Here is a 27,207-nt window from a genome sequence, read left to right on the forward strand (position 1 = left end):
TGTGTTTTCATGTTTTTTTATCTCTATATTTACCCTATAGATCACATCCTTTGTCTGGCGTAGCCGTATTCGCCATGCTCATCCATCCTATTATATGGCTTAATGTAGTTAGACCATGCACAGAAAATAAGGGGCTGATGGGGAGGACTTGGCTCAGACAGGGATCTGGAGGGAGGGAGGGATATTCAGACAGAGATGGGAGGGAGGGAGAGGAGGAAGCTCTGTTGCATCAGCCTCAGCTGCAGCTCTTAGTGGTTGTGAGAGCCTCATGAGTTGAGCAGAGTGTCTGGAGCTGGAGACCTCACAAAGCCCCGACAGCCGCGCGCTCTGCCACTCTGCGGAGCATCCCACACCCAACTGTGGGCACAGCTGGACCTGAATACCCACTCATCATCACCACTGTGGGAAAATACCAAACCAAGTCATTATGGAGAAACCCTGCGAGACCAATGGTCACATTGACAAGTACCCTGACTACACTGAGTACCAAGTGGAAGATGCTGGCAAATCTGTCAAAAATAAAAGAGGACAAAAATGTGCCCAATTCCTGCGAAAGAATGCCATAGTGATCCTCACAGTGTCTGGGGTGCTGGTCGGAGTTGGCTTGGGCACAGCAGTGAGGAACATGAACTTGACCAAAGCCCAGATGACTTATTTTGCCTTCCCTGGAGAACTGCTACTAAGGATGCTGAAGATGATCATCCTTCCCCTGGTGGTGTGCAGCTTGATTTCTGGCGCTGCTAGTTTGGATACCAGATCATTGGGCAAGTTGGGTGCTATTGCTGTAGCCTACTTTCTTGTGACCACTCTTATGGCTTCAGGTTTAGCAATTGCTCTGGGATTCATCATTAAACCAGGAGCTGGTGCAGGTGCCCTGAACTCTAATGCCCTGGGCATAGAAACCACCATCACTACTAATAAAGAGACCGTGGACTCATTCTTGGATCTGGCCAGGTACGTTTTTTCCTTTTAGGCTACGTTCCCATGATGAGTTTTTGATGAGTTTTTGACGCTGCATATTTTTGAACCAATTTTACTTAATGGGTGTAGAAATTCTGCTACATCAAAAACTCACCAAAAGCTCATCGTGGGAACATAGCCTTAGTGGATCATTTATGACAATGATGCCAGTTTGGGGGCATTGATCAAGGATGAATGCTTTCTGTAGCTTACTAGTACAGTCAGTGGAAAGTAAGAATAATGTTGTAGTACAGTCACCTGTAAGGCGTACTGGACCTGACGTTTCATCAACCCCTGAAGCCGCATTGTTTGGTGATACCTGGCTGCAATAAATTTTGATAACACTAATGCCGTGATGAGTTGTGACAAATGACAAGTTTTGATTTGCTATATTCCATCTGTCAGCCACATTAACAATCAATTCTTCCTTACACTTTTGAGATATTATTCCTTATAATTTATATAGATCTCTTTTTTTTTCATCATGAACATATTCTCCAATTCAACAATGATCCCTTCACATAAGGGATACTTAGCAGTTAAATATACAGTATTACCTTATAGAGCAGTTCAGCCCTACACATGGTGCTGCACACTCCTGCATTTAGTGCTACTATATAAAGAACATTATCTTAGCTGGCATGTGCAGTCTCTCTCATATGATGCAATACCAGGAGACATTTACATGCCCATTGTGTGGCCACTAGGCATTTACGCAGCGGTTATAGGTAGTTTCCATACATCCTCTGCTGGTATCTAGACAAAACATTACAATTTTTGAAATGTCTTAAAAAGACAATAATGAAGATTTTATGCAAAGTTGTAACTTTTTTTTTAGTAGACTTGATGTGGTCTTAGCAGAAACTCTAAATCTGGCCATAGAAATAATGATGTCCATAATAATTCTATCTATGTAGCTAGAGGTTGTCCCATCCAATATAAATCAATTGAAATAAGTATTTGCCCTGGTCAAAAAAAAAAATCTGAGTAGTCATTCTGGGTTTTCACATGGCATTTGCTGGTCTGGAGAGGTCTAGAGCGGCACAGCAGAACCGTGAGGTTTTGTAAGAAATCCCTTTGAAGTTCCATGCGCTTGACCTGCACTTGCCATGGATCCTCTGCAAGTCAGATGAAATACATGATTTTTGTGTGACACATGTTGCCGAACCTTGTGGTTCTCAGACGCTCACCATTCCGTTACCTCTCAAACGCCCTGTGAAAACTCAGCCTAAGTAATTAATATTAGGATTGTATCCATTAACATGGAAATCAGCGCTGAAGGGAAATGGGGGCAATGATTTTCCACACTTTTACCTAATAAGTATCAATATAGTATCAATTATTGGAATGTCCCCAGAGATGGGCATATTTTATGACAGCTCCACACAGTCACTAATGATTTCAGAGTTTTGACCACCCACGTGGCGGTATAAAAACGTTCTAATATTCTGAATACACAGCGACTATAAAATAAGTAACAATAAGTAAAGTATTTCCCTCCAACCTTTAATTGGCAGTTTGACTTGTCATATTTACTACTTGTTTTACTTATTTTCCCCATCATTTAATGATGGAGCAAAGAACCTATTTTGGTACCAAAAGAAAGGACTTTTAGACAACCCTTTGTTAGGCTGGGGCTACACGGCAAGCAAGTCAGAAAGTCGGAAATTATTTGTATTTTATGTCACTTGCTTGTGATAGTCATCATACTTTGCGGGTCTCAATATGACTCCATTCACCTGCAATATGCTGCGATGTAGCAACGGCATTCAACAATCTTTGGAAGGGAAAACTGTGTTGCGGCCAAAGACTCCATGTAGTCACAGTTTTGGGAGTTCTGTTCACCTCGAGGGGCAATTTTTTTTTTTTTTTTTTTTTTTAACTTACACGCATTTATTGGTGGCCAAAAATCATTATGGCAATTTGGTTTCATTAAACATTTTTTACCGTTTGGGTTTTGTAGGCTCTTTGTTACCCTACACATTTAACTTTGATGTGGTGTGTGGTCAGAAATCAGCTGAGAGAATACAGATGAAACATACAGATGAAAGAGTTACAAACACACTGTCAGAATGTCATAACGAGCTCAGTGATGGATTCTCAGTTGATTCATTCTGCAGCCAGCAATAGACTGATAAACTGTTATGCACGTGTATCGGATCCGGGTGTTGCTTCCCTCACCCTGGTCTGTAAAACTCTGTGCTACACATTGGGCTTTGCAGATGGTCCAGCGTGATCCCATGTTATCATCTGCCTGGGCCTATATAAGGCTTACCAAGACACACGCCTGTGTCTTGGTATTTAAACTTTTAGTTTGTCTGAGCACAGTGCCCTGTCTGTAGTCTCCACGATGTCTCCTGTCTGCCTGTGGCTTCCAGTACCTCAGTTACCTGTTTGCCTGTGGCTTCCAGTGCCTCAGTTACCTGTCTGTCTGTGGCTTTCAGTGCCGAAGTTACCTGTCTGCCTGCGGATATCATTACCTCAGTTACCTGCCTGCGGACACCAGTACCTCAGTTACCTGTCTGCCTGCGGCTTCCAGTACCTCAGTTACCCGTCTGCCTGCAGCTTCCATTACCTCAGTAACCCATCTGCCTGCGGCTTCCAGTACCTCAGTTACCCGTCTGCCTGCAGCTTCCAGTACCTCAGTTACCCATCTGCCTGTGGCTTCCTGTACCTCAGTTACCCATCTGCCTGTGGCTTCCTGTACCTCAGTTACCCATCTGCCTGTGTCTTCCACTACCTCAGTTACCCGTCTGCCCACTGCTTCCAGTAGCTTAGTTACCCGTCTTCCTGCGGCTTCCAGTACCTTAGTTATCCATCTGCCTGTGGCTTCCAGTACCTCAGTCACCCATCTGCCTGTGGCTTCCAGTACCTCACTTACCCGTTACCCGTCTGCCAGCTGCTTCCAGTACCTCAGTTACCCGCCTGCCTGTGGCTTCCAATACCTCAGTTACCTGTCTGCCCACTGCTTCCAGTACCTCAGCTACCCGCCTGCCTGCAGCTTCCAGTACCTCAGTTACCCGTCTGCCTGCGGCTTCCAGTACCTCAGTTGCCCGTCTGCCTGTGGCTTCCAGTACCTCAGTTACCTGCCTGCCTGTGGCTTCCAGTACCTCAGTTACCTGTCTGCCCACGCTTTCAGTACCTCAGCTACCCGCCTGCCTGCAGCTTCCAGTACCTCAGTTACCCTTCTGCCTGCGGCTTCCAGTACCTCAGTTGCCCGTCTGCCTGTGGCTTCCAGTATCTCAGTTGCCTGTCTGCCTGCTGCTTTCGCTACCTCAGTTACCTGTCTGCCCAATGAAGCTTACCCAATTACCTGAATGTCGCTTTTCTAATCACCGGTGATCATCTGTAATCTTTGGTGGAAGCTCCATGGGCTTTGATTATATTTTGCTAAGAGAAAGTAGTAGTCCACAATGGTCATTGAAATGAATGAAAAACCATGGAGAACATCATGCGGATATCATTACCTCAGTTACCTGCCTGCGGACACCAGTACCTCAGTTACCTGTCTGCCTGCGGCTTCCAGTACCTCAGTTACCCATCTGCCTGCAGCTTCCATTACCTCAGTAACCCATCTGCCTGCGGCTTCCAGTACCTCAGTTACCCGTCTGCCTGCAGCTTCCAGTACCTCAGTTACCCATCTGCCTGTGACTTCCTGTACCTCAGTTACCCATCTGCCTGTGGCTTCCTGTACCTCAGTTACCCATCTGCCTGTGTCTTCCACTACCTCAGTTACCCGTCTGCCCACTGCTTCCAGTAGCTCAGTTACCCGTCTTCCTGCGGCTTCCAGTACCTTAGTTATCCATCTGCCTGTGGCTTCCAGTACCTCAGTCACCCATCTGCCTGTGGCTTCCAGTACCTCACTTACCCGACTGCCTGCGGCTTCCAGTACCTCAGTCACCTGTCTGCCTGCTTCTTCCAGTACCTCAGTCACCCATCTGCCTGTGGCTTCCAGTACTTCCGTTACTTGTCTGCCTATGGCTTCCACTACCTCAGTTATCCGTCTGCCTGCGGCTTCCAGTACCTCAGTTACCAATCTGCCTGCGGCTTCCAGTACCTCAGTCACCCATTGGCCTGCGGCTTCCAGTACCTCAGTCACCTGTCTGCCTGCGACTTCCAGTACCTCAGTTATTGTCTGCCCACTGCTTCCAGTACCTCAGTTACCCGTCTGCCTGGGGCTTCCAGTACCTCAGTCACCCGTCTGCCTGTGGCTTCCAGTACCTCAGTCACCCGTCTGTCTGTAGCTTCCAGTTTCTCTGTTACCCATCTGCCTGCGGCTTCCAGTACCTCAGTTACCCGCCTGCCTGTGGCTTCCAGTACCTCAGTTACCTGTCTGCCCACTGCTTCCAGTACCTCAGTTACCTGTCTGCCTGCGGCTTCCAGTACCTCAGTCACCCGTCTGCCTGCGGCTTCTGGTACCTCAGTCAGCCGTCTCCCTGCGGCTTCCAGTTTCTCCGTTACCCGTCTGCCAGCTGCTTCCAGTACCTCAGTTACCCACCTGCCTGTGGCTTCCAATACCTCAGTTACCTGTCTGCCCACTGCTTCCAGTACCTCAGCTACCCGCCTGCCTGCAGCTTCCAGTACCTCAGTTACCCGTCTGCCTGCGGCTTCCAGTACCTCAGTTGCCCGTCTGCCTGTGGCTTCCAGTACCTCAGTTACCTGCCTGCCTGTGGCTTCCAGTACCTCAGTTACCTGTCTGCCCACGCTTTCAGTACCTCAGCTACCCGCCTGCCTGCAGCTTCCAGTACCTTAGTTACCCTTCTGCCTGCGGCTTCCAGTACCTCAGTTGCCCGTCTGCCTGTGGCTTCCAGTATCTCAGTTGCCTGTCTGCCTGCTGCTTTCGCTACCTCAGTTACCTGTCTGCCCAATGAAGCTTACCCAATTACCTGAATGTCGCTTTTCTAATCACCGGTGATCATCTGTAATCTTTGGTGGAAGCTCCATGGGCTTTGTTTATATTTTGCTAAGAGAAAGTAGTAGTCCACAATGGTCATTGAAATTAATGAAAAACCATGGAGAACATGGTGCCCTAAGTCCACCAAAGTGAGAGTCATTCGTTGTCTAGGCTCATACGTAGGGAAACCTCCATCTATTACATCCATATGTGTTCATAAGACATTTGAAAATAAGTTACCAAATGGGAACACCTATCTTATAAGCCCATAATTGTTGTAATGACACGGTTCCATCGCCAATATGTCATAGCGGACATTCTTGATTATTTCTAAGTGAAGGAAGATAGATGCTCTTTAGTGAGGAAAGAGGTTATTTTTATCAGGAAAAGGGAACATAAGCCTTAGATACAGCTGTGTGAGAGGTGATAACGATTTTGTCATGTGTTGAAACGGCTGAAGAAAGTTTTATCTAGATAATAAAAACTTTTAACGCCCTGGTCTGGCTGCTGCTATTTCTACAGACATTTTTCAAAACATACACTTTTGGAAAGTCTTCAAAGAAATAATGAAAATTTTATGCAAAGGTATAGCTTTTTTTAGCATGGATATAACAACTGAGGGGTGATTATTAGATCTTTGCAGCTGGACTAAATCATAGTAAGATAACTCATTCGGTCCTCCTAGACTCAAAGATGGCACTGCCTAAATGCACTTGACAATAAACTGATCACAAAGTGTCCCCTGCTGGATACCACAGTGATCGGTTGTGATCTGTGGGGAAACCCGGCAATAAATGTTGAATTCCACTGCATCACCACCATAGGGCCGAGCTGAGTTTAAAAATGGGGTCAACCGTGGCTGTCTATCTCACAACTAGCTCTCTAGGTTGAACAGAAAGCTTTAGTTCTTTTGAAAAAGGCAACCTGCCTCTATACACAAATAGGGAGACAAACCTTGATGCTTTATGTTTTTTCAAAATTGTCACAGCGTTTCAGAGTGAAACAAAAATGCCCGCAATGAGGAATCCCGTCCTTTACTAATAATGCTCGTAGCACATGACCCATGAATCAGTGGCAGATTCTCGTTAAATGGGGACTGTACTTTCAATAAACTTTGCATAACTCAATGATACTGGTCAATGTGAGAAACTTTGAATCGTATCAGAGAAATCAGCTTCCTTTCCCACTGACGAACCACTTCTTCCTCCCCCTTCCTCCTGAACTTGTCATCAACTCTAAAAAAAAAATAAAACAGCTCAAATCCATCTTGCTCAGACGAGACGGATTGCAGGTGTAACACTGTCCCTTATACTCTATGGAGGGAAGGAGGAGTGAGGAGCAGGATGCGGAAACAGGCAGAGTGAGACACAGAAAGATGAAGCTGATCTCTTTAACAAGTCTTTTACCTTATCCAGAGCTGAATTCATATCTACACTGATTACCATTACCAAAAGTGTTCCTTACATCAACCTATACATATATATATCAGATGCACCTCTACAGGTAAACCACATGCCAACTCCCAATGGACCAAGGTCTTAGGGATGTAAACTGGTGCAAATACTATGCCAGAAAGAGATAAAATCATTTTTTTATTTAGATGTGTCTAAAAGAACAATAAAAACAATGAAAAAGCATGACTGCCACGATGAGCTACACTATGTAGGGGACCACCTTACATGGACAATATCATACAATGGTAAGTATTCAAACTGTGTATATAACTTGCATCCCCAGGGGTGGCACACATGGCTGTAAAAACCAAGGTAGTAGTAATCTGTTCACAGGTATAAGAGTAAGCCCAATGTATGCCAAACCTGGGTGGTGCACAGCTGTATATATATATATATATATATATATATATATATATGTGGGGGTCGTGATGACATTCCACTTGTCCTCCAGTCACTCCAAATTCAAACTATGAGCATGGGTCAACCATTCAAAGAATGAGTCAGACAACAAGCTGGTTCAAGCTCAGAGCATGCTCAGAAGGCTACTACAGACAACGTCCTCAGCAATGTTCTGTTTTTATTTTTTACATGCACAAACCTAAATACACTACATAATGGGGAGGGAAAAGGGGTTGTCCGGGGCGGGGTAAGCCATGAAAGTCCAGTGTCTGGCCACTCCTGATTGGTCCACATCTCCTTATCTCAGTCTCTGGGCAGATATTGCAGCCGTCAGCTTATAATCTTGTTTCGTTTCTCTGAAATAAGTCTTGGCAACACTGGAACTGTCTTAGTTTAAGTTTCGATTTGAGTATTACGTAGCAAGGAAAGCTTATTGTTATATGATACAAAATGGTGGTTAGTACATTAGCAAAAAAGCGTATAAAAGTTACAAAAGTATAAAAGTTACAAATATATATATTCTCTTTTACCCCGACATTCCCCCCTAAACACTAAGCTTTCCTTTGCTTCGGGGCCTTTGAGACTGTCCATGTGTGGGGAGAGGGGAGGTGGATTTCTTCACCCAATCATCTTAGAAGCTGCCCCCTTATGGGACGCCCCCAGACAATCGAGCCCTATCCTTAATGACACATGGAGTTCTCCTAACTGATCCTAAACTGAATCTTTCAATTGAACTTTATCATGGGGGGCTGGTCAAGCTTGTTCAAAGGAGTGTATTTCTCCATATCTTCTCTTGATTCAGAAAGGTCCCGGAGGTTGGGACAGCATTGGTTATATTTTTCCTGTATAAGGGGACTATGCAGCACAGGACCACCAGGCCCAATACTAATAGACCTCCCATTACTAGACAAACTTGTTGGAGGAATCCCTTGAGCCCTCCCAACCAACCTGAGAAAAAGGAGGTATCTACCCCTGTGTGGTAGCTATCTACCCTGGGACAGACAGTAAGCATATGGAAAGGATATAGAAGAAGGTAGTCATCTTTTATAGACTCGTTCTGTCTCTCTTGCAGTGGGAGACGTGAATCCAGGTGCTCTTGCCCTCAAGCTTCAGAGCCGTCGGGGTGGTGAGAAGCACAGTGTACGGTCCCTCGAACCGCGGCTGGAGGCAGTCTTTCCGGACAAACTTCTTCACATTCACTAGATCGCCTGGGATGAAATCATGTACTGCATCACCTGTAGATTCTGGGAGAGAAGCAGATACTGGAGAGCGGGTGTTAGTCAATTCTTTAGACAGAGCAATCACAAATTTTACCACTCTATCATGTGTTTCAGACAACTCTTGGGGCCTAATCTCTCCTATCTTGGGTGGGGTCCTAAACAAAATTTTATAGGGAGTCAGCCTATGTTTGGCCTGAGGAGTGTGTGTGATATGATACAATACTATGGGGAGTAGGTCGGGCCAGGGGAGGGGATGATCTTAGGTCATTTTCAAGAGCTGGGTCTTGAGTGTGGAATTCATTCTCTCCACTTTGCCTGAACTGGCAGGATGGTATGGAGTGTGGAGGCCCAAATCTGTTCCCAACATGTTCCAGAGTTCTTCGTAGATATTTGCTGTGAAAGCTGGTCCTTGATCCGATTCTATGACTTGGGGAACTCCAAATCTGCAGGCAATTTCGGTGATCAGTTTCTTGGCTGTGACTTTAGCAGTCATGTTGACAACCGGGTAGGCCTCGGGCCAGGCTGAGAACATATCCACGGCTACCAAAACGTACTCCTATTTTCCTGCTTTAGGCATTTGGATATGGTCGACTTGTATTCTCTGCCAAGGGTAGTCTGGTTTAGCCAGGTGTTGGAGAGGGACCCGTGCCGTACACGTTGGGTTGCAGGTAGCGCAGACAGAGCAGGATTTTGAGTATGCAGTCACAGTGGAAGAGATTCCGGGTGCAAAGTACAGTTTCTTGATACATTCCAAAGCTTGATTCTTTCCTCTGTGTGTAGGCCCGTGAGCCCATGCTGCCACAGCTGAGTACATGCGTCTAGGCAAGCAAGGCTTCCCATCCACTTGGTAAAGAGTCGAGTTGACCTTTGAATCTTTGCGACCTGCCAGCACGGCTCCCGCCGCTTTCCATTGCTTGACTTCTTCAGTGGGGGTCTTCCTTTGTTCCTCACACAATTTTTCTTCAGGCATCCTGACCCTTCTGGATTCCACTCGTGTCTCCGCTGGACTCGTATGGTCTTCCGCCGGCTGTTTTTTGGCTCTTGCTCTAGTGAGCGCCACAGCTACGGTTTGCAGGGTTTCTCCCATCTCTTCTTCCTTTTCCTGCCACTTTGATGACACATTCTCCACTGCTGCAGTCTTGGCTGCTTGGTCAGCTAGGTGGTTGCCCCTGGCTTCTCTGGATTCTAGTCTTCCATGAGCCTTGACCTTCATAACAGCAACCTGAATGGGTAGTTCCAGGGCCTTCATTAGGGCCTTAATCCATGAGGCATGTTTCACTGGTGTACCTGCAGCTGTGATGAATCCTCTAGACTTTCACAAGAGTCCAGAATCATTGCAAATTCCATGTCCATACCTGGAATCGGTATATATATATATTCGCCTTTGTTCCTGCTGCCAGGTGGAAGGCCTCTGTGAGAGCCACAAGTTCAGCCTCTTGTGCAGACATGTATGGTGGTAGAGCTTCAGCCTTGAGGACTGTTAGGTCCGTTGTGACAGCATATCCCGTGTGGAACTTCCCTTGAGGGTCTGCGAGCGGATGTGCCACCATATTCTCTGGAGCAGAAGTCTCTTCCTGCAAAATTTTTATACAATCATGAGGTTCTACCAATGGACCTTCACCCTCCTCACCTTCCCCCCTAGAAGGTGGAAACAAAGTGGCAGGATTGATAGTCAGACATCTGGTAAATGTTATATTGGAGGGCAACAATAGGGAACACTGCAGCCGCAGGTGTCTTTGGTTGGTTAGATGTTTCGGAGATGTTTGTTGCAGAACGGCTGAGAGATCATGGCCAGCCTGTATAACTAGATCATGTCCAAGGACGATATCAGCTGACTTGTCAAGGAAGATGTGAGCAGCGTGGACCGCCTTAAGGCACGTGGGGGCAGTTCGGGCGACAGGGTCCAGGCGGGCTGAGTAGTAGCCCAAAGGCCGATACTTATGATCATAACGTTGTGCTAGAACTCCAGAGGCATGACCTTCCGATTCCGAGACAAAAAAATGAAATGGCTGAGTATAGTCTGGTAAGCCCAAGGCCGGAGCAGAGACAACAGCCTGTTTAAGGCGGTCAAAACATAGTCTGTGTTGAAGAGAAACACGTGGATCTTCAGCATGAAGCCAAACCGAGCCTTCATTTTTGAGACAGTCGTACAGAGGTTGCATGAGCTTTGAGACATCAGGGATCCATTGCCTGCAGTAAGTGATGAGACCAAGGAAAGTCTGCATAGCGGAATAGGTAGTTGGGAAGGTGATATCCATGATGGCTTGTTTTCTTTCTTCAGTCAGATATCTAGCACTTTGTGATATACAATGTCCGAGGAAAATGACCTTGGGCAGACACCATTGGACTTTGCCTTTCAAGACTTTACAGTTAGCTGAGTGAAGAAACCAGAGAAGGGATGCTGACATCTCTGGCAAATTTTCTTCAGTGCCACAGAGTAAAGGATCATTCACATACTGTAGAAAGGTGACCTGAGGGTTCTCTTGAACCCATGGCTCCAGTATAGACTTCATAGAATGAGTGAATTGGTTAGGAGAGTTCTGGGCTCCTTGTGGAGTCCTGGTCCATGTAAGCTGTGCTCCTTGAAAGGTGAAGGCAGAAAGAAACCACGAATCTTCGTGTAAGGGTATACTGAAGAAGGCGTTGGCCAGATCTAACACCGTAAACAAGGTGGCCGTTGGAGGCACCTGAGACAAAAGGGTGTTTGGGTTGGGTACCACTGGAGTTTCTAAAATGGTAGCTGCATTGACGGCTCTGAGATCCTGAACCAACCGGTATCTTGGAGGCTCTCCCGGAGCGGTTTTCTTTTTTACAGAAAAAAGGGGTGTATTGCATGGAGATACACATCTGACAAGGACTCCTGATTCCAGGAGGGAAGCGACTTGGGTACTCAAGCTTTGTTCTTGTGCAGCCTTGAGGGGGTATTGTGGCAACCGTGGGTACCTATGTCCAGGCTTGAGGTGTACTCGGACCGGGGGAACCTGCAGGAGGCCGACGTCCTCTGGCCCACTGGACCACAGAGAGTGAGGGAACTGTGAGGTTGTATGGTCATCATCATGAGAGGGAAGGCTTTAAGAACACAGCGGTCTTCAGTCCCTTGTTCTGAATGAGGGTCCCGCAAAAGAAGCTCCATACCATGGTTTCCGAAGGTAATTGTTGCCTTCATCCGCTCTAAGAGATCGGCTCCCAACAGATTGATAGGGCAAGTTTCAGAGACCAAGAATCTTGTGAGTACTCCGGTGAACGGTCCTGCAGACACAGGGACTGTGAGTGGAGAGGAAATATGTTGGCCTTCCACCCCAACACAGGTGAGGGTATCCGGTGATAGGGATACAGAAGGAGGGAGCTGTGCAGAGGAAATGACAGATGTGGCCGCCCCAGTGTCCACCAGGAACTCCAGTGGTTGATGGTCCACCTGGTTGTGTGGACCATCACGGAACGACCGGTCATGGTACTATCTGCGGGTTGGACAGTCTCTGAGGATGTGGTCAAGGCTACCACACTTCCAACACAACATTCGTCCTCCAGAATCACGAGATTGTCTTCTGTTTCTGGATGGTCCCTTGTCATCTCTTCTGTCTCGTCTTCTATATGTGGGAGGAGTATCATCACCTGTGCCTTTAACCATTACCCACTTGATTCCATGTTGGTTGCCAGGGAGTGGGTAGCTTTCTTGAGCTTGATATACCATGGCAGGAGCGGCTTTCTTCTTTGGCTTAATATCTTTTTCCATTTTTAGCATTGATTTTTGGAAAACTTTAACGAAGTCCACCGCGTCATTGAAAGAAGAAGAACGAATCTCGGGCCGTACTCTCAGGACTTCATCTCTGAGAGCGTCTTGTAGGCCATCTACTAGGGCCTGAACCTTGACGTGAAAACTGTATCCGAGATCCTCAAAATGCATGCTGAGTCTTGCAGCGTATCTTTCCACAGATTCATCAGGGTCTTGTTGAACATCTTGTATAGACCCAGCTTGATCTGACAAGCGATTCTGAGCCCAGGCCTTTAACTGTTTCATGTATTCTAGGCCGGATTCATACGTACTAAGGGATCCTGCTTTTGTGGAATCCATGGCCTTTTGAAAGCTCTCCGTTTTTGGCTAAGTGAGCCTGGCATTCTGCAGCCAGAGTAGAACCAGCAGCAAGGGAAATTTTGCGAGCCAATCCTCCAACATGGCTCATACAGGTGTTTGCAGGGTTGACCATGGCCCCCACCCGATGTGTAAGGATGTCACCATAGCCTATTGACAGAGTGACAGGGCGTCCTGATGGGTCTACTAGATTCCGGGAGCGGCAGGGGTCCCAGACTTCTGAGAGACTGGGGGGTGGTGTTCTGTCAGCAGTTGCTTGGAGCAAGGGCCGGAGTACGGGTAATGGATATGGGGTGGAGGATGCCATAGGAGACGTATGGGGTAAAGGAGGGGGGGGGGCTGGAGTATCTTGAGCCCATCCCTCATCTGGCTCCGTATCGTCTTGAGTAACAGTATGTTGGCGGAGGGAGAGCAGTCTGGCCTGAAATTCTGGGGGGGTTGAGGAGGATATCCCCAGGGTTGTGGGTGACTCCCATAGGAAACAGGGGAAGCGTCTCAGCATCGTGGACTGGAGCAGAGGGTGTCACATTAGTTTCAGATGGGTGCTCTGGGACTGCGGGCTTTTCCACCTGTGCTGGTGGCTGGTAATATGCACCGGACGGATCTAGTAGTGGATAAAGGCCGGATTGGGGCTTTCCGGGCCTCCCACAACAAGTAAGAGGTGTAGCAAGATGGCCGTGGGAGGGAGGAGTTGGAGTGGAAATGGGATAGTTCTTGGAGGCAGGAAAAGGTGTAGTAAGATGGCCGTTGGAGGGAGGAGTTAGAGTGGAAGTGGGAATGTTCTTGGAGGCAGGAAAAGGTGTAGTAAGATGGCCGTTGGAGGGAGGAGTTAGAGTGGAAGTGGGAATGTTCTTGGAGGCAGGAAAAGGTGTAGTAAGATGGCCGTTGGAGGGAGGAGTTAGAGTGGAAGTGGGAATGTTCTTGGAGGCAGGCTGGGCTTCGTGCCATGGGCGGCCCACCCAGAGTGGGTTTTGCTCTCCACACACCCGACACGTCCACCCTTCCGGTGATTTGGCGTCGGCGCCATTATAGGGTGGTGACTGAGGGCTCAGTGTAGTGACAGGCATCAAAGGTGCAACGGCCATTTTGGGGGCAGATAACAAATCACATTCTGCAGCTTTCATGTATCCGAACAAAGGCTCGGCATTCTCTGTTCCCCCCTGCACCATCTACTCTAAGATGTGCATGAGCCTGGTGTAGAAATCCTCACCCAACTTTCCCAACTTCTGTGTAACACATTCATTCTACACTGAAAACTAAAGCCTGCCTGTACTGGATAAGCTTATCATGTTATACAAATTCCTAACATTCTTCTTGCCTTCTTGCCTTCCCGTAACTCCACTAATTGGCTTAACTCCCACAGCAGCATTCCGCAACTTACGAAATCTTTCAAATTTGAATATACACAACATTTTCTTATAGAATGCAATGATCTGTCGCGACTCAGATCACTGGTGCAGCCGACAGGTCGCCACTCGTCAGTGTAGAGTACCTCTCCATACACTGATGAGATAGAGAGTCACCTCTCAATCTATCCCTTCCCTAACCTTGAATGGCGACTTTACAGTACGACTCACCACGGCACCCTGACTGACAGCAGAACCCCTCCTTATGAGGTTTCTCTGTATAAGACGAAGAGCACCTCTCAATCCGTCTTCTTTCCTACCACGGCACCACCCGTCAGTGTAGAGTACCTCTCAATACACTGATGAGATAGAGAGTACACCTCTCAATCTATCTCCTTTCCTAACCTTGACTTTACAGCAGTCTCTGTGTAGACGAAGAGCACCTCTCAATTCGTCACAGATCCTTTCTCCCTTACACTACAATTCAGGAATGCTTTGAAACTTCGACTATCAGTTACGGGAGGCAGCTATCTAAAGAAAGTTCAGTGACCGGAGGAGGAGGAGGTGGTGTGCACACGAGCACGCGCAGGCATGCGACGTCACTCGTTTTAACACTTGCTGGTTCAGGACGTGGTGCGGGACGCCCAAGGTCTCACCACTCGACCGGTCACCCACCCAGATCCAATCTGACAATCCCACAGGAACCGCTGCGGCTGACACACAGGCAAGTGAGACATATAAAATACATCTCAACTTACCGTGTTCGATGGAGGTTGATCAGGCCTCAAATTCAGCCACCGCGGTCACCACCAGGGAAGTCAGCAATATGGGTCCGGGAGGGCGGCGTACCGCTAGCCACGCCCCACGTTGGGCGCCATTTGTGGGGGTCGTGATGACATTCCACTTGTCCTCCAGTCACTCCAAATTCAAACTATGAGCATGGGTCAACCATTCAAAGAATGAGTCAGACAACAAGCTGGTTCAAGCTCAGAGCATGCTCAGAAGGCTACTACAGACAACGTCCTCAGCAATGTTCTGTTTTTATTTTTTACATGCACAAACCTAAATACACTACATAATGGGGAGGGAAAAGGGGTTGTCCGGGGCGGGGTAAGCCATGAAAGTCCAGTGTCTGGCCACTCCTGATTGGTCCACATCTCCTTATCTCAGTCTCTGGGCAGATATTGCAGCCGTCAGCTTATAATCTTGTTTCGTTTCTCTGAAATAAGTCTTGGCAACACTGGAACTGTCTTAGTTTAAGTTTCGATTTGAGTATTACGTAGCAAGGAAAGCTTATTGTTATATGATACAAAATGGTGGTTAGTACATTAGCAAAAAAGCGTATAAAAGTTACAAAAGTATAAAAGTTACAAATATATATATTCTCTTTTACCCCGACATTATATATATATATATATATATATATATATATATATATATATATATACACATCACTTGATCTACCTCACAGATAATCAGTATATCACAACAACATACCGGTGGATAATTGTCTCTTATGAGAGAACAAGATAATTAAACCGATTGCCTATTCATCAGTTCAAAAAATTCAGAAATTTCAAAAATTCAAAAAGCATAAATAAGATGGAGAGGGGGCGCCAATATCGCTGTTACCCAGACAAGTAGTGGTATAAAGGAAAAAGGATGCTTACCTTGGTGAGTTGTGAATTGCACAACTCATATGATGGTATAGTGGAGTGCTGCAGGAGACACCAAACCTCAAGGGTCCATGTACCATAAGTTGTGGATGCAAGAAAGTGCCAATGATTCCGCGCTCCTCCGGGTCAAACGAAGTGATGCAATACCAAGTGCTTGGTTAAGAATCCATTTATTTAGAAGCTAAAATAAATAAGCTTCTAAATAAATGGATTCTTAACCAAGCACTTGGTATTGCATCACTTCGTTTGACCCGGAGGAGCGCGGAATCATTGGCACTTTCTTGCATCCACAACTTATGAAAAATTCAAAAAGTGCATAGTGTGATCAATCAAGCATACATACTGTTGACACAGAGGAATCCAATTGCAAGCATGGTTAAAGTTTGAACTGACAGGTTCTATACATGTAAGTAAAGTAGGTAAACTTACCCAGTGCAGCGCCGAGCCCCAACCCGCGTTTCACCCTGCTTCCTCAGGGGGCGTGTGTGATTACCATTACGCTATAATATCCTCCAAGCTGCTCCTGATTCTGTCTGTGTGCTAGCTAAGGAATGAAGAGCAGGAATTTGTCATGTCTTTGTGTGCTGGGTATGAGAGAGATCATAACTGCTAGTCTCTTCTCACCAGCTAAGGGTGAATTGCAAATTAAGAAATAGAGCCTGCAGAAGGGAAAAATGGTGAAAATGCAGAATACAAGTCATATCATGGACAAAAATAATGTTATTCATCATACAGGACAGTTTATTCTAAAAAGTTACTTGAAACTATAGTTCCATTTTAAAGGTCATGGACTGCCCACCATTATAGCTGGGATACAATTACTTTAAAATATGTTTTAATATTGCACTTATAAATTGCATTTTTTGCAGGTCTGACGCGATTTAAACAGTTTAGTTATAGACTAAGGAGCACTAGCCTTGGGCACTTGTACACCGTTATATTGCCGGAATAGTTAGTATGCCTCTTATTCAAGTTAATGGAAATGTAAAAATACAGAATAGTTTAGATTCTTTACAATTTGTGCCTCCAATCTGGTGCCCAATCTGTTGCCCACAGATTTACCTGTATCAGCATGATAATGTCCTTGTACAAAAATCAAAGCCTGTAAAAAATGTTTTTACAAGTTTCTTGTGAAAGTAACTGCTAGACATGACTCTGGACTTCAATCACAGCAAACGCTTCAAAATGAGGGTAAAAGGAGTAACCAATTGTCCATAAATCCAATCTCCGATGGCCTTCTGGATGGAAGCTGACACACTCATGCTGTTCATCCGGCAGACGGCCATCTCTCCCGATTCCCCAATGCAAGAGATTGGATTGGCCGACAGGAAAACAAAAGCATTCCAACTGCTCCATCTTTTTCTCCCTGACATCATCTATTGGGTGAGAGTCAATTAGATCCCATATGTATCAGATGGTGAGCTGTCCCCAAAAATTGGTGGGTTTGGCTAACTTTCATCTAATGTGTATGGGGGATTTTAATTCTTCAGCAATAATAAAATGTTTAGATTAGAATATGGTCATACTGATGCTATAGTCCAGTGATGGCAAACTTTTTAGAGACTGTGTGCCCAAATGGCAACCCAAAGCCCACTTATTTATCACAAAGTGGCAAGACAGCAATTTAACCTAGGGCTGGTGTGAACATTACAAGAGACATTGGGGCTAGTGCAGACATCACAGGAGACAATTGGGCTGGAGTGGACATCACAGGAGGCATTGGGGCTTGTGCGGACATCGCAAGAGACAGTAGGGCTGAAGCAGACATCACAGGAGGCATTGGGGCTGTAGTAGACATCACAGGAGGCATTGGGGCTGGAACGGACATCACAGGAGTCATTGGGGCTAGTGCAGACATCGCAGGAGACAGTGGGGCTGGAGCGGACATCACAGGAGGAATTGGGGGTGGTGCAGACATCGCAGGAGACAGTGGGGCTGGAGTGGACATAACAGGAGGCATTGGGGTTGGAGCTGATATCACAGGAGGCATTGGGGCTGGAACAGACATCACAGGAGGCATTGGGGCTGGTGCGGACATCACAGGAGGCATTGGGGCTGGTGCAGACATCACAGGAGGCATTGTGGCTGGTGCTGACATCACGCGAATGCATTTGAAGATGGGAAGAAGGGAGCGAGTCTCCCAGGCCTTGCATGCATGCCCACAGAGAGGGCTCTAGGTGACCCCTCTGGCACGTGTGCCATTGGTTTGCCACCACTGCTATAGTCCATATGGCCAACAATATCATAAGATGCTATTCTATTCTATTATGGAAACCAGATATATCCATTATAAAGTGATGGGATCCATCAGCTCCATCATGGTTCCTGCAGTAATGGAAGTCTTAGTGTAGGAGTACACAGAGCCAGATCCAGTGAAAATCCCAGAATATGATATTATATGCGAGATACAAATCTTATCTCTATTAAGATTCAGCATGTCCCCGTCTATGGTTTTTACGGTGTTCTGCACATTCTCATAATGACTGGCTGGAAGTGTAATGGCGATGGTCTTTTGTGTTAATTGACAATACCCGGCGTACAGTAATGTGCAGTAATTGATTTTCTCTGTGGACTAGAACCAGGATCTTGGAGGGGAAGCAGGAATCCCATGAAGTGTCGCATTCAGTAATATTACATTATTTATCAGCTCCCAGCAATCACTGGCCAGATTTCCCATAAAGTGTTTCTTACTGCTAGAAACTGAAATGCATGTACAGCACATCTCCATCAGTTCCCTTTAAAGCAGAGTTATATATAGATATATTATAGCGTTCATTGACTTTATATTTACCGCTTCCAATGACAATATGGCAGTGGTCTAAAATCCTCCCACATTGCACTGACACATTGAAATCAGTTCTCCGGAAATTACTTTTTAATAAATTCTAAACATTCCAATTCTAGATTATTCGTTCTTAGACATCTATGTTGTGCGCACAGTGCACGCTGTCAGGATTCTCCGATGTCGGTGATGAGACCGGATGGTCATGTGATCACAAGTATGCGATATGCATTTTCCCGGCAACATTCTGGCTACACGTGCTCAGCCTCACTCAATTTCTTTGTATTGAGTGAGACTACACATATCCAAACGGAATGTGGCAAGAAGTATACATATCACATACTTGTGCTCAATGAGAAACAAGAGTTTTGACGGCATAAAAAAATTCTGTATATTTTATTGACAACATTAATCAATATAAAAATGCAAACAGTGATTAAGATAAAGTGCACAGAGATAGCAGCAATAACCACTGGCATTGAGGCCAATAGTCCCATCAGTAAATGGAACCCATAAACCATATCAAGGCAAAAAGGAAAAAAGTATAACATAACCACATTTTGAAGCCGGCAATTGAGTCTGTCTTAAGATAGAATTAATAAATAGTACCATATTGAGTGAGTAATTTAGAGACAGAGCCAATTGCATTGCATATATTTACAGAGGATACTATATGTACAGTCATGGCCAAAAGTATTGAGAATGAGACAAATAGTAATTTTTCCAAAGTTTACTGCTTCATTTTTTGTAATGGCAATTTGCATATACTCCTGAATTTCAAAGAGTGATCAGCTTAACAGCAATTACTGTACTTGCAAAGTCAATATTTGCCCAGAAAATGAACTTTAACCCCCAAAACACATTTCAACATCATTGCAGTCCTGCCTTAAAAGGAGCAGCTAACATCGTTTTAGTGATTGATCCATTAACACAGGTGTGGGTGTTGATGAGGACAGGGCTGGCGATCAATCAGTCATGATTAAGTAAGAATGACATCACTGGACACTTTAAAAGGAGGCTGGTTCTTGGTATCATTGTTTCTCTTCAGTTAACCATGGTTATCTCTAAAGAAACACGTGCAGCCATCATTGCACTGCACAAAAATGGCCTAACAGGGAAGAGTATCGCAGCTACAAAGATTGCACCTCAGTCAACAATCTATCGCATCATCAAGAACATCAAGGAGAGAACTTCCATTGTTGTCAAAAAGGCTCCAGGGCGCCCAAGAAAGACCAGCAAGCGCCAGGACCGTATCTTAAAACTGTTTCAGCTGCGGGATCGTACTACCAGCAGTGCCGAGCTTGCTCAGGAATGGCAGCAGGCTGGTGTGAGTGCTTCTGCACGCTCTGTGAGGCGGAAACTCTTTGAGCAAGGGCTGGTTTCAAGAAGGGCAGCAAAGAAGCCACTTCTCTCCAGAAAAAACATCAGGGACCGACTGATATTCTGCAAAAGGTACAGGGAGTGGACTGCTGAGGACTGGGGCAAAGTCATTTTCTCTGATGAAGCCCCTTTTCGATTGTTTGGGACATCTGGAAAACAGCTTATTCGGAGAAGAAGAGGTGAGCGCTACCACCAGTCTTGTCTCATGCCAACTGTAAAGCATCCTGAAACCATTCATGTGTGGGGTTGCTTCTCAGCCAAGGGAATCGGCTCACTCACAGTCTTGCCTAAAAACACAGCCATGAATAAAGAATGGTACCAGAATGTCCTCCAAGAGCAACTTCTCCCAATCGTCCAAGAGCAGTTTGGTGCCCAACAATGCCTTTTCCAGCATGAGGGAGCACCTTGCCATAAAGCAAAGGTGATAACTAAATGGCTCATGGAACAAAACATAGAGATTTTGGGTCCATGGCCTGGAAACTCCCCAGATCTTAATCCCATTGAGAACTTGTGGTCAATCATCAAGAGACGGGTGGACAAACAAAAACCAACAAATTCTGGCAAAATGCAAGCATTGATTATGCAAGAATGGACTGCTATCAGTCAGGATTTGGTCCAAAATTTGATTGAGAGCATGCCAGGGAGAATTACAGAGGTCTTGAAGAAGAAGGGGCAACACTGCAAATATTGACTTGCTGCATTAACTCATTCTAACTGTCAATATAACCTATTGGTACTCATAATATGCTTGCAATTATATTTCTGTATGTGATATAAACATCATACAAACACTAATAAAAACCAGAGGCCAGCAGATCATGTGAAAATATAATTTTGGTGTCATTCTCAAAACTTTTGGCCATGACTGTATATCAGGACAAAGTGTCTGCTGCAATTAATGTGCATATAATATGTAAGTGCAGTTAATCCTTCTTACCCAGAAGGGGACCAGATGGAAGCCAGTAGTAAGAGAGCACCCCTTGAGGAAGCGGCCGCAAGTGGCCGTGAAACGCGCGTCGGGGCACGCCATTGCGCTCTCTTACTACTGGCTTCCATCTGGCCCCCTTCTGGGTAAGAAGGATTAACTGCACGTACATATTATATGCACATTAATAGCAGACACTTTGTCCTGGTATACATATAGTATCCTCTGTAAATATATGCAATGCAATTGGCTCTGTCACTAAATTACTCACTCAATATGGTACTATTTATTAATTCTATCTTAAGACAGACTCAATTGCCGGCTTCAAAATGTGGTTATGTTATACTTTTTTCCTTTTTGCCTTGATATGGTTTATGCGTTCCATTTACTGATGGGACCATTGGCCTCAATGCCAGTGGTTATTGCTGCTATCTCTGTGCACTTTATCTTAATCACTGTTTGCATTTTATATTGATTAATGTTGTCAATAAAATATACAGAAATTTTTTATGCCGTCAAAACTCTTGCTTCTCATTGAGCATATGTATTATGAGTTGGCATTATTTGGCGTCTGTGGGAAGTATCTTATACCACGTACGCCAATATAGCTGTATAAGGGTCATATTAATAGCATATCACATACTTGTAGTCACATGACTATCTGGTCTCGCCGCTGACTCAAATGCACGCACTGTGAGGATTCATAAGTCTGCAGACATTCGTGTCAAACCTGGACAACCTCTTTGATCAAAACTATAGCGTCTCATCACACTACCTTTACAATAACACAAGAAACTTTTCAGTAAATTATAAAGTATAGATAACCTTACGCATATGGCTGGATAATAAATGGGTACCATATACACACTGCATTGTATGGAGCTGCTAAGAGACCCGCTGCTCTTGCTTGCCTGCTTACCAGGTTTAGACAGTATCAATGCCTGTGGAAGCACCTACCTCATGCATTTGCACTATTGAGTAAGCAACAGATGTAATTATTCTAAAATAGGTGAGCAATGAACCAGTCCATGCACCCACTGCAGTAGGGGCCTCCAATTAATATACAGTGCTGTGAAAAAGTGTTGATCACACGCTTGATTGCAGTTCTTGCTGCTAAGGGTAGCCCAACCAGTTATTAGGTTTTGGGGGCAATCACTTTTCCACACAGGTCCCTGTAGGTTTGGATTTCTTTTTCCCTTAATAATAAAGACCTTCATTTAAAAACTGCATTTTGGGTTTACTTGTGTTATCTTTGTCTAATATTTAAATTTGTTTTGTGATTTGAAACATTTAAGTGTGACAAACATGCAAAAGAATAAGAAATCGGGAAGTGAGCAAACACTTTTTCACACCACTGCACATGTTTTGGTGTCTGGTCTGGTGTCAGAATTTATTTGTGTTAATAATAAAGGTAAAGTATGGCTGAAGAGTAAGGAGCCACATTTGTATCATCAGACACTTCCGGATGGTCAGGAGAAGTCGTCATAGCAGTCTGGGCCGGGTTGAGAACAATAATGGATCTCTAGATTTGCAGTCAGATGAATTGATGATGCTATTTAAAGCCTTGGTGTGGCCTATACTGTATGATAGTGTCAACAATATGAAACTTATAGGGACTATATATTATAGGGGTATAGGGACACACCTCAAAAACAGTAAGAATAGTAAGATACCAGTTGTCTATTAATTGATATATTTCCAGGAGGAATAACATAGGAATGACACAATACATGATTCATAGAAAAGATGATAAAGAATTGATCTTTCAAAGGCAGTACAAGTATTTCCTAAATTTGTTGACAATTCTTTTGCTTTCCCCATGACTCACAATCCAGATATGTCAGTGGCTGGATGACAGATGCAAGAGTCTGTCTGGATCCCAGAAACTCACTCAGCTTTTATGCACACACACTGATTACAAGCAAACAGGTTGCAAGTGAGGATGTTACCTTTAGTAGCCATTCAAACCCATTTGTGTAAAATTCTGTGCATGTTATCAGGCCAAAATCACCAGGGTATGTGAACTTTTTATCAGGGTTATTTGGATGTGTTTGGTTGTCATTAAGATTTAAAAAGAGAAAACACAGTAGTTTGACAATAAATGGCTTCACCCAACCAATAACAATGAGTGGAGAAAAAGTTTTTTTGTTGTCATTTATATTCCCTGAAACAAGGCCAAGAAAGGAAAAATTCTGCCGGGGTATGTAAACTTTTGAGTACAACTATATGTCAAGTGCGGGTGTATGGAGCAGGCTCAATAGCTGAGCCCGTGCCATACATGGTGGGAGCTGTATAACTAGCTCCGATCACTGCTGTTAGGTTAGCATGACAGACAACTACTGAAGACCCCAACAACTGAAGACCCCATCGCTACCCTGCCTGTGAGGGTCCCACAATAAGTGATCCTGTAACTCAGGATCAATACAAGTTAAGTTATATAACTTTTTATTACTCTGGAATGTTATAAATTCTTCATGAGAGCGTTTTTCTTCCTTTCAGGCTTGATATGTTATTGTAAGACCACACAAGGTTTTCCAAATATTAGTTCCATCTGATGGTCCCATCATACTGAGCTTATGATCCTGTACCAAATACTACAAGAATATTTTGTTCCTAGCTTAGTAATGAGGAACATGATATTTTCTTGCTTAAGGGGATATGTCCACTGTGACCCTCAGAGCAAAAATCATTGCGCGGCCAGGCAAAATCTACCACAGCATGAATCACTTTTGTAGCAGATCTTCATTCTGTCCACCCCTGCTATGAAAATCAATATGGGGGACTTAGAAAGTGAATACATTGTTTGTTTTTCCTTAGAAAAATATGTGGCTGGAAAAGAACACTTGTGTTTCATGACAGATTTAATAGCTAATCTGTGATTAGCATGTGATTTATGTATTATTTTTGCCTTGTAATCCCATGTCTTTTGTATTCACATTGATCATTTATTATATGAATATATCAACCTCCAGTATACCCACACAATAATGGACCTTTAACACAACAGGGCTCAAAAAGTCCAGAAGAACATTAATAGCAGCAGAATAGCCAAATGATACCTTTAAAGAGGTTGTCCACTACTTTTACATTGTTTGCCTATCCTTAGGATAGATCATCAATGTCTGATTGGTGGGGGAGCAACACCCGGTTGCCTTGCCGATCAGCTGTTCCCAGTGTCGGTCGGAACTGCTCAGTTGAACAGCACAGCTCCATCAACTCTATAGTGGCCGCGGCTGGGTACTGCACATCCGCTCAGTATTCAAATCAATAAGGGACGAATGTGCAGTACCCGGCCGAGGACACTATTCTGTTGACGGAGCTGCACTGTGCCAACTAATTTGCATACGAGAAAGAATTAAACTTCATTTTTTTCAGTTATCCTAACTTTTTTTTTTATGAAAAAAAGGTGGGGAGACAAGTGCAGATGGGGTGATATTGAAAGTTACAGATGAGAAGGGAGTTATGGAGTTGCTCACCTGAAAAGGTTGTGATTGTCACAACTCCAATTATAATTGCCCATGAATATTACAGCTGCTGCAGTCCCGTCAGCAAATGAAGGTAAACCTTCTTTTGTATATCAATTAGTAGAAAAATGAGATTGAGGTTTCAAAGTAGACCGCGCTGATGAAGAGAGGTAAGAGTTCCATAATGGAATAGTAATATCATAGTTTTTATTTTCACGCGTTTCGCGCTCTCACTCAGACCCTTTAAAAAACAAACCACATAGAACAAATTTCTTTGTTTCTTTCTTTATTTTGTTCTATGAAGTTTGTATTTGAAAAAGGTCTCGGTGTGAGCACGAAACATCTAAAAATGAAAACTGCGAAATTACTTTTCTGTTCTGTAACGGCTTCTTTTCTACAGCAGCGCGGTCTACTTTGAAACGTCAATCTCCTTTTTCTACTATCTTTTTTTAATGTCATCTATCCAGCAGTGTTAGTAGCAGTTCACGTGGATGAAACGTGCCGACGGACTCTCTCTAATATACTTCTCTTACAATATAGAGAGGTCTTTAGCGCAAACTTTCAAACTGCCTCCACTCTGCCCCAAAACACAGGAAAGCCATGTGTAGGTTCTCGTAGCCCATAGGAAAAGATAAAAGTATAGTCAGAGCTGGACCCCCCCCCCCCATCATATGAACCCATAGCAACTGTTTGGACTACTTCTATGGCATGTTTGACCTTGCTGACATTCTTTAAATGTCAACTCTCAACTCTTTTAAGACCTGTGAAGTACTGACCCTAAAAGGGAAGTTTCTATTGATATCTGAAAAAAAAGTTTAAATCATTGACTAAACCCTATCAATAATTTTAAATTCTAATAATGTAAAGATATTTATGTGAAAGAAACCCCAACCAAAAGTTTTCACGCCATGTTGATGTTACATTAGCGTCTTAGGCTCTCTGAATACTTGTGCAAAAATAATGTGTAGGGAGGGGAGAAACCTTGGAATATTTTAGATCTCTTAAGAAGAAAATGTGTATAAAGGAGACTCATGACAACTGCTGCAGAGGAACACAAATGCTTCCAAGTTATAACTCAGCGAGAGCCAGGCAACTGATAAAGAGCCTTTCAAAGAGTGGGAAACGTGCCAGATCGCGCCAAAGCCCTCAGTCTTTGTTCACTAGAAAGCAAACTGCTACTGTATGAATAGCCGCCCAGAATAGTGCTGGGACTGTGCAAACCACACACACTGGGAAAAGAAAAATTATAGATAAAGTAGGAGTCTCATAGAAAATTGAAAAAGAATTCTACAGGAATCCTGGAGCAATTATATATTAACAGTTCTGTATTTATCATTTTGAGTTCTGTAAGGTAGTTGGTAATAATGCATGTCATGATGAGAATGTGTAAGGGGCAGACCAATGTCACTGCGCTTTCTGGAGTATGACCTGAGTATGCTGGATTTTAAATAACTTGTTTTTTTTTTTTTTATTATTTATTGGTTTCCCAAATGGAGGCGCAATTATAATGCAGAAAGCACAAAAAAACGTCTCCTACTTTGCAGAATCTCTCTCTTCTCTCGCTTACTGTGGTGCGCTCTTGAACTTGCATCGACAAGAATGTAAAGTTGAACTTCAGTTGCTCTGACGGCTTCATTCACTCCTAGTTGAAGCTGTGGACACGTATAACCTTAGAGGTTACAAATGAACCAAGTGTAGCATTTCTTTCATAGCTGTGATACTTTTTCCACAAAAAGAGCTATAAATAAAACATGAATCAAAAGTCAGAAACTATTCAAACACAAGAAACTTAGAGGGAATGTGCAATCACAAAATGACCTATTGTTTAAATCAGGTTTTTAGGTTAAATTTATTGTTTTTGTTTTTTGCTTTTTAATTTTTCATATCACTATCTATGTTCACCCCTTTGACGAACTTGAATGACAAAGTCGTGTCCCTGCCTTCGCACGCCGAGCCTGCATTTTTCCCTGCACATGATGACTGATTTAATCAGCCATCATGTGCCTCTAACAGTCATGGTTGGAGCAGAGCTTCCCCAATGGCTGTTAACCTGTTAAATCCTGCTGTCAACAATCTCTGACAGCGGCATTTAACATGCGCCTGCTGGAGGGGCCTGTCATTGCAAGCTCCTATTGGCACATCTGTGACGTGATCGTAGGGCGCTGATAGGTCATCATGACAGCCAGGAGTTTGCTGAAGACCCCTGTGCCTGCCATTATGATAATTCTGTGAACGCCATGGTTGACGTTCATAGGAGACCGTGATTTCTGCTATACATACACAAACACACTGCAGACCAGGCTGTCAATCAAAGTTCTGGAGAGTGTCTACAACTGCGCCCAATGTGTAGCGAGCAGTAAATGTCATACCTTTCTGCACCTTCCCTATGATTACAAGCAAGCGGCTGCAAGGAAAGTAAAACTTCATTTTCCCCTGCAGCTGCTTCAGTAAAATGGCCCAGATTACCCCAATATCTGCAGGTAAATTGCGATTCTCAGGGTGACAGGTTCCCGTTTAAACAAGAGAACATTTTTGCTTATTCTTATGTTATATAGCATTTAGAAGACAAAAAGTTAATTGAGCAATATTCTTCATTTTGTTATGGTTTTTGGCCACA

The 27,207-nt window shown here is 44.4% G+C and overlaps 1 protein-coding gene across 1 annotated transcript in view; it reads left to right on the forward strand.

The window, feature by feature from the left end:
- The first annotated feature begins 213 nt into the window (after positions 1–213).
- Positions 214–27,207, forward strand: part of SLC1A4 (solute carrier family 1 member 4) — a 42,573-nt gene continuing 15,579 nt past the window's right edge. The window contains exon 1 of the mRNA XM_073672168.1: positions 214–954. Within this exon, the coding sequence (XP_073528269.1) occupies positions 428–954 (527 nt within the window). The 5' untranslated portion in view covers positions 214–427. The remainder of the gene's footprint in view (positions 955–27,207) is intronic.

Source organism: Phyllobates terribilis, unplaced genomic scaffold, assembly GCF_046119375.1.
Source record: "Phyllobates terribilis strain yellow unplaced genomic scaffold, ASM4611937v1 Scaffold_3__8_contigs__length_932513732, whole genome shotgun sequence".
Taxonomy (NCBI): Eukaryota; Metazoa; Chordata; class Amphibia; order Anura; family Dendrobatidae; genus Phyllobates; species Phyllobates terribilis.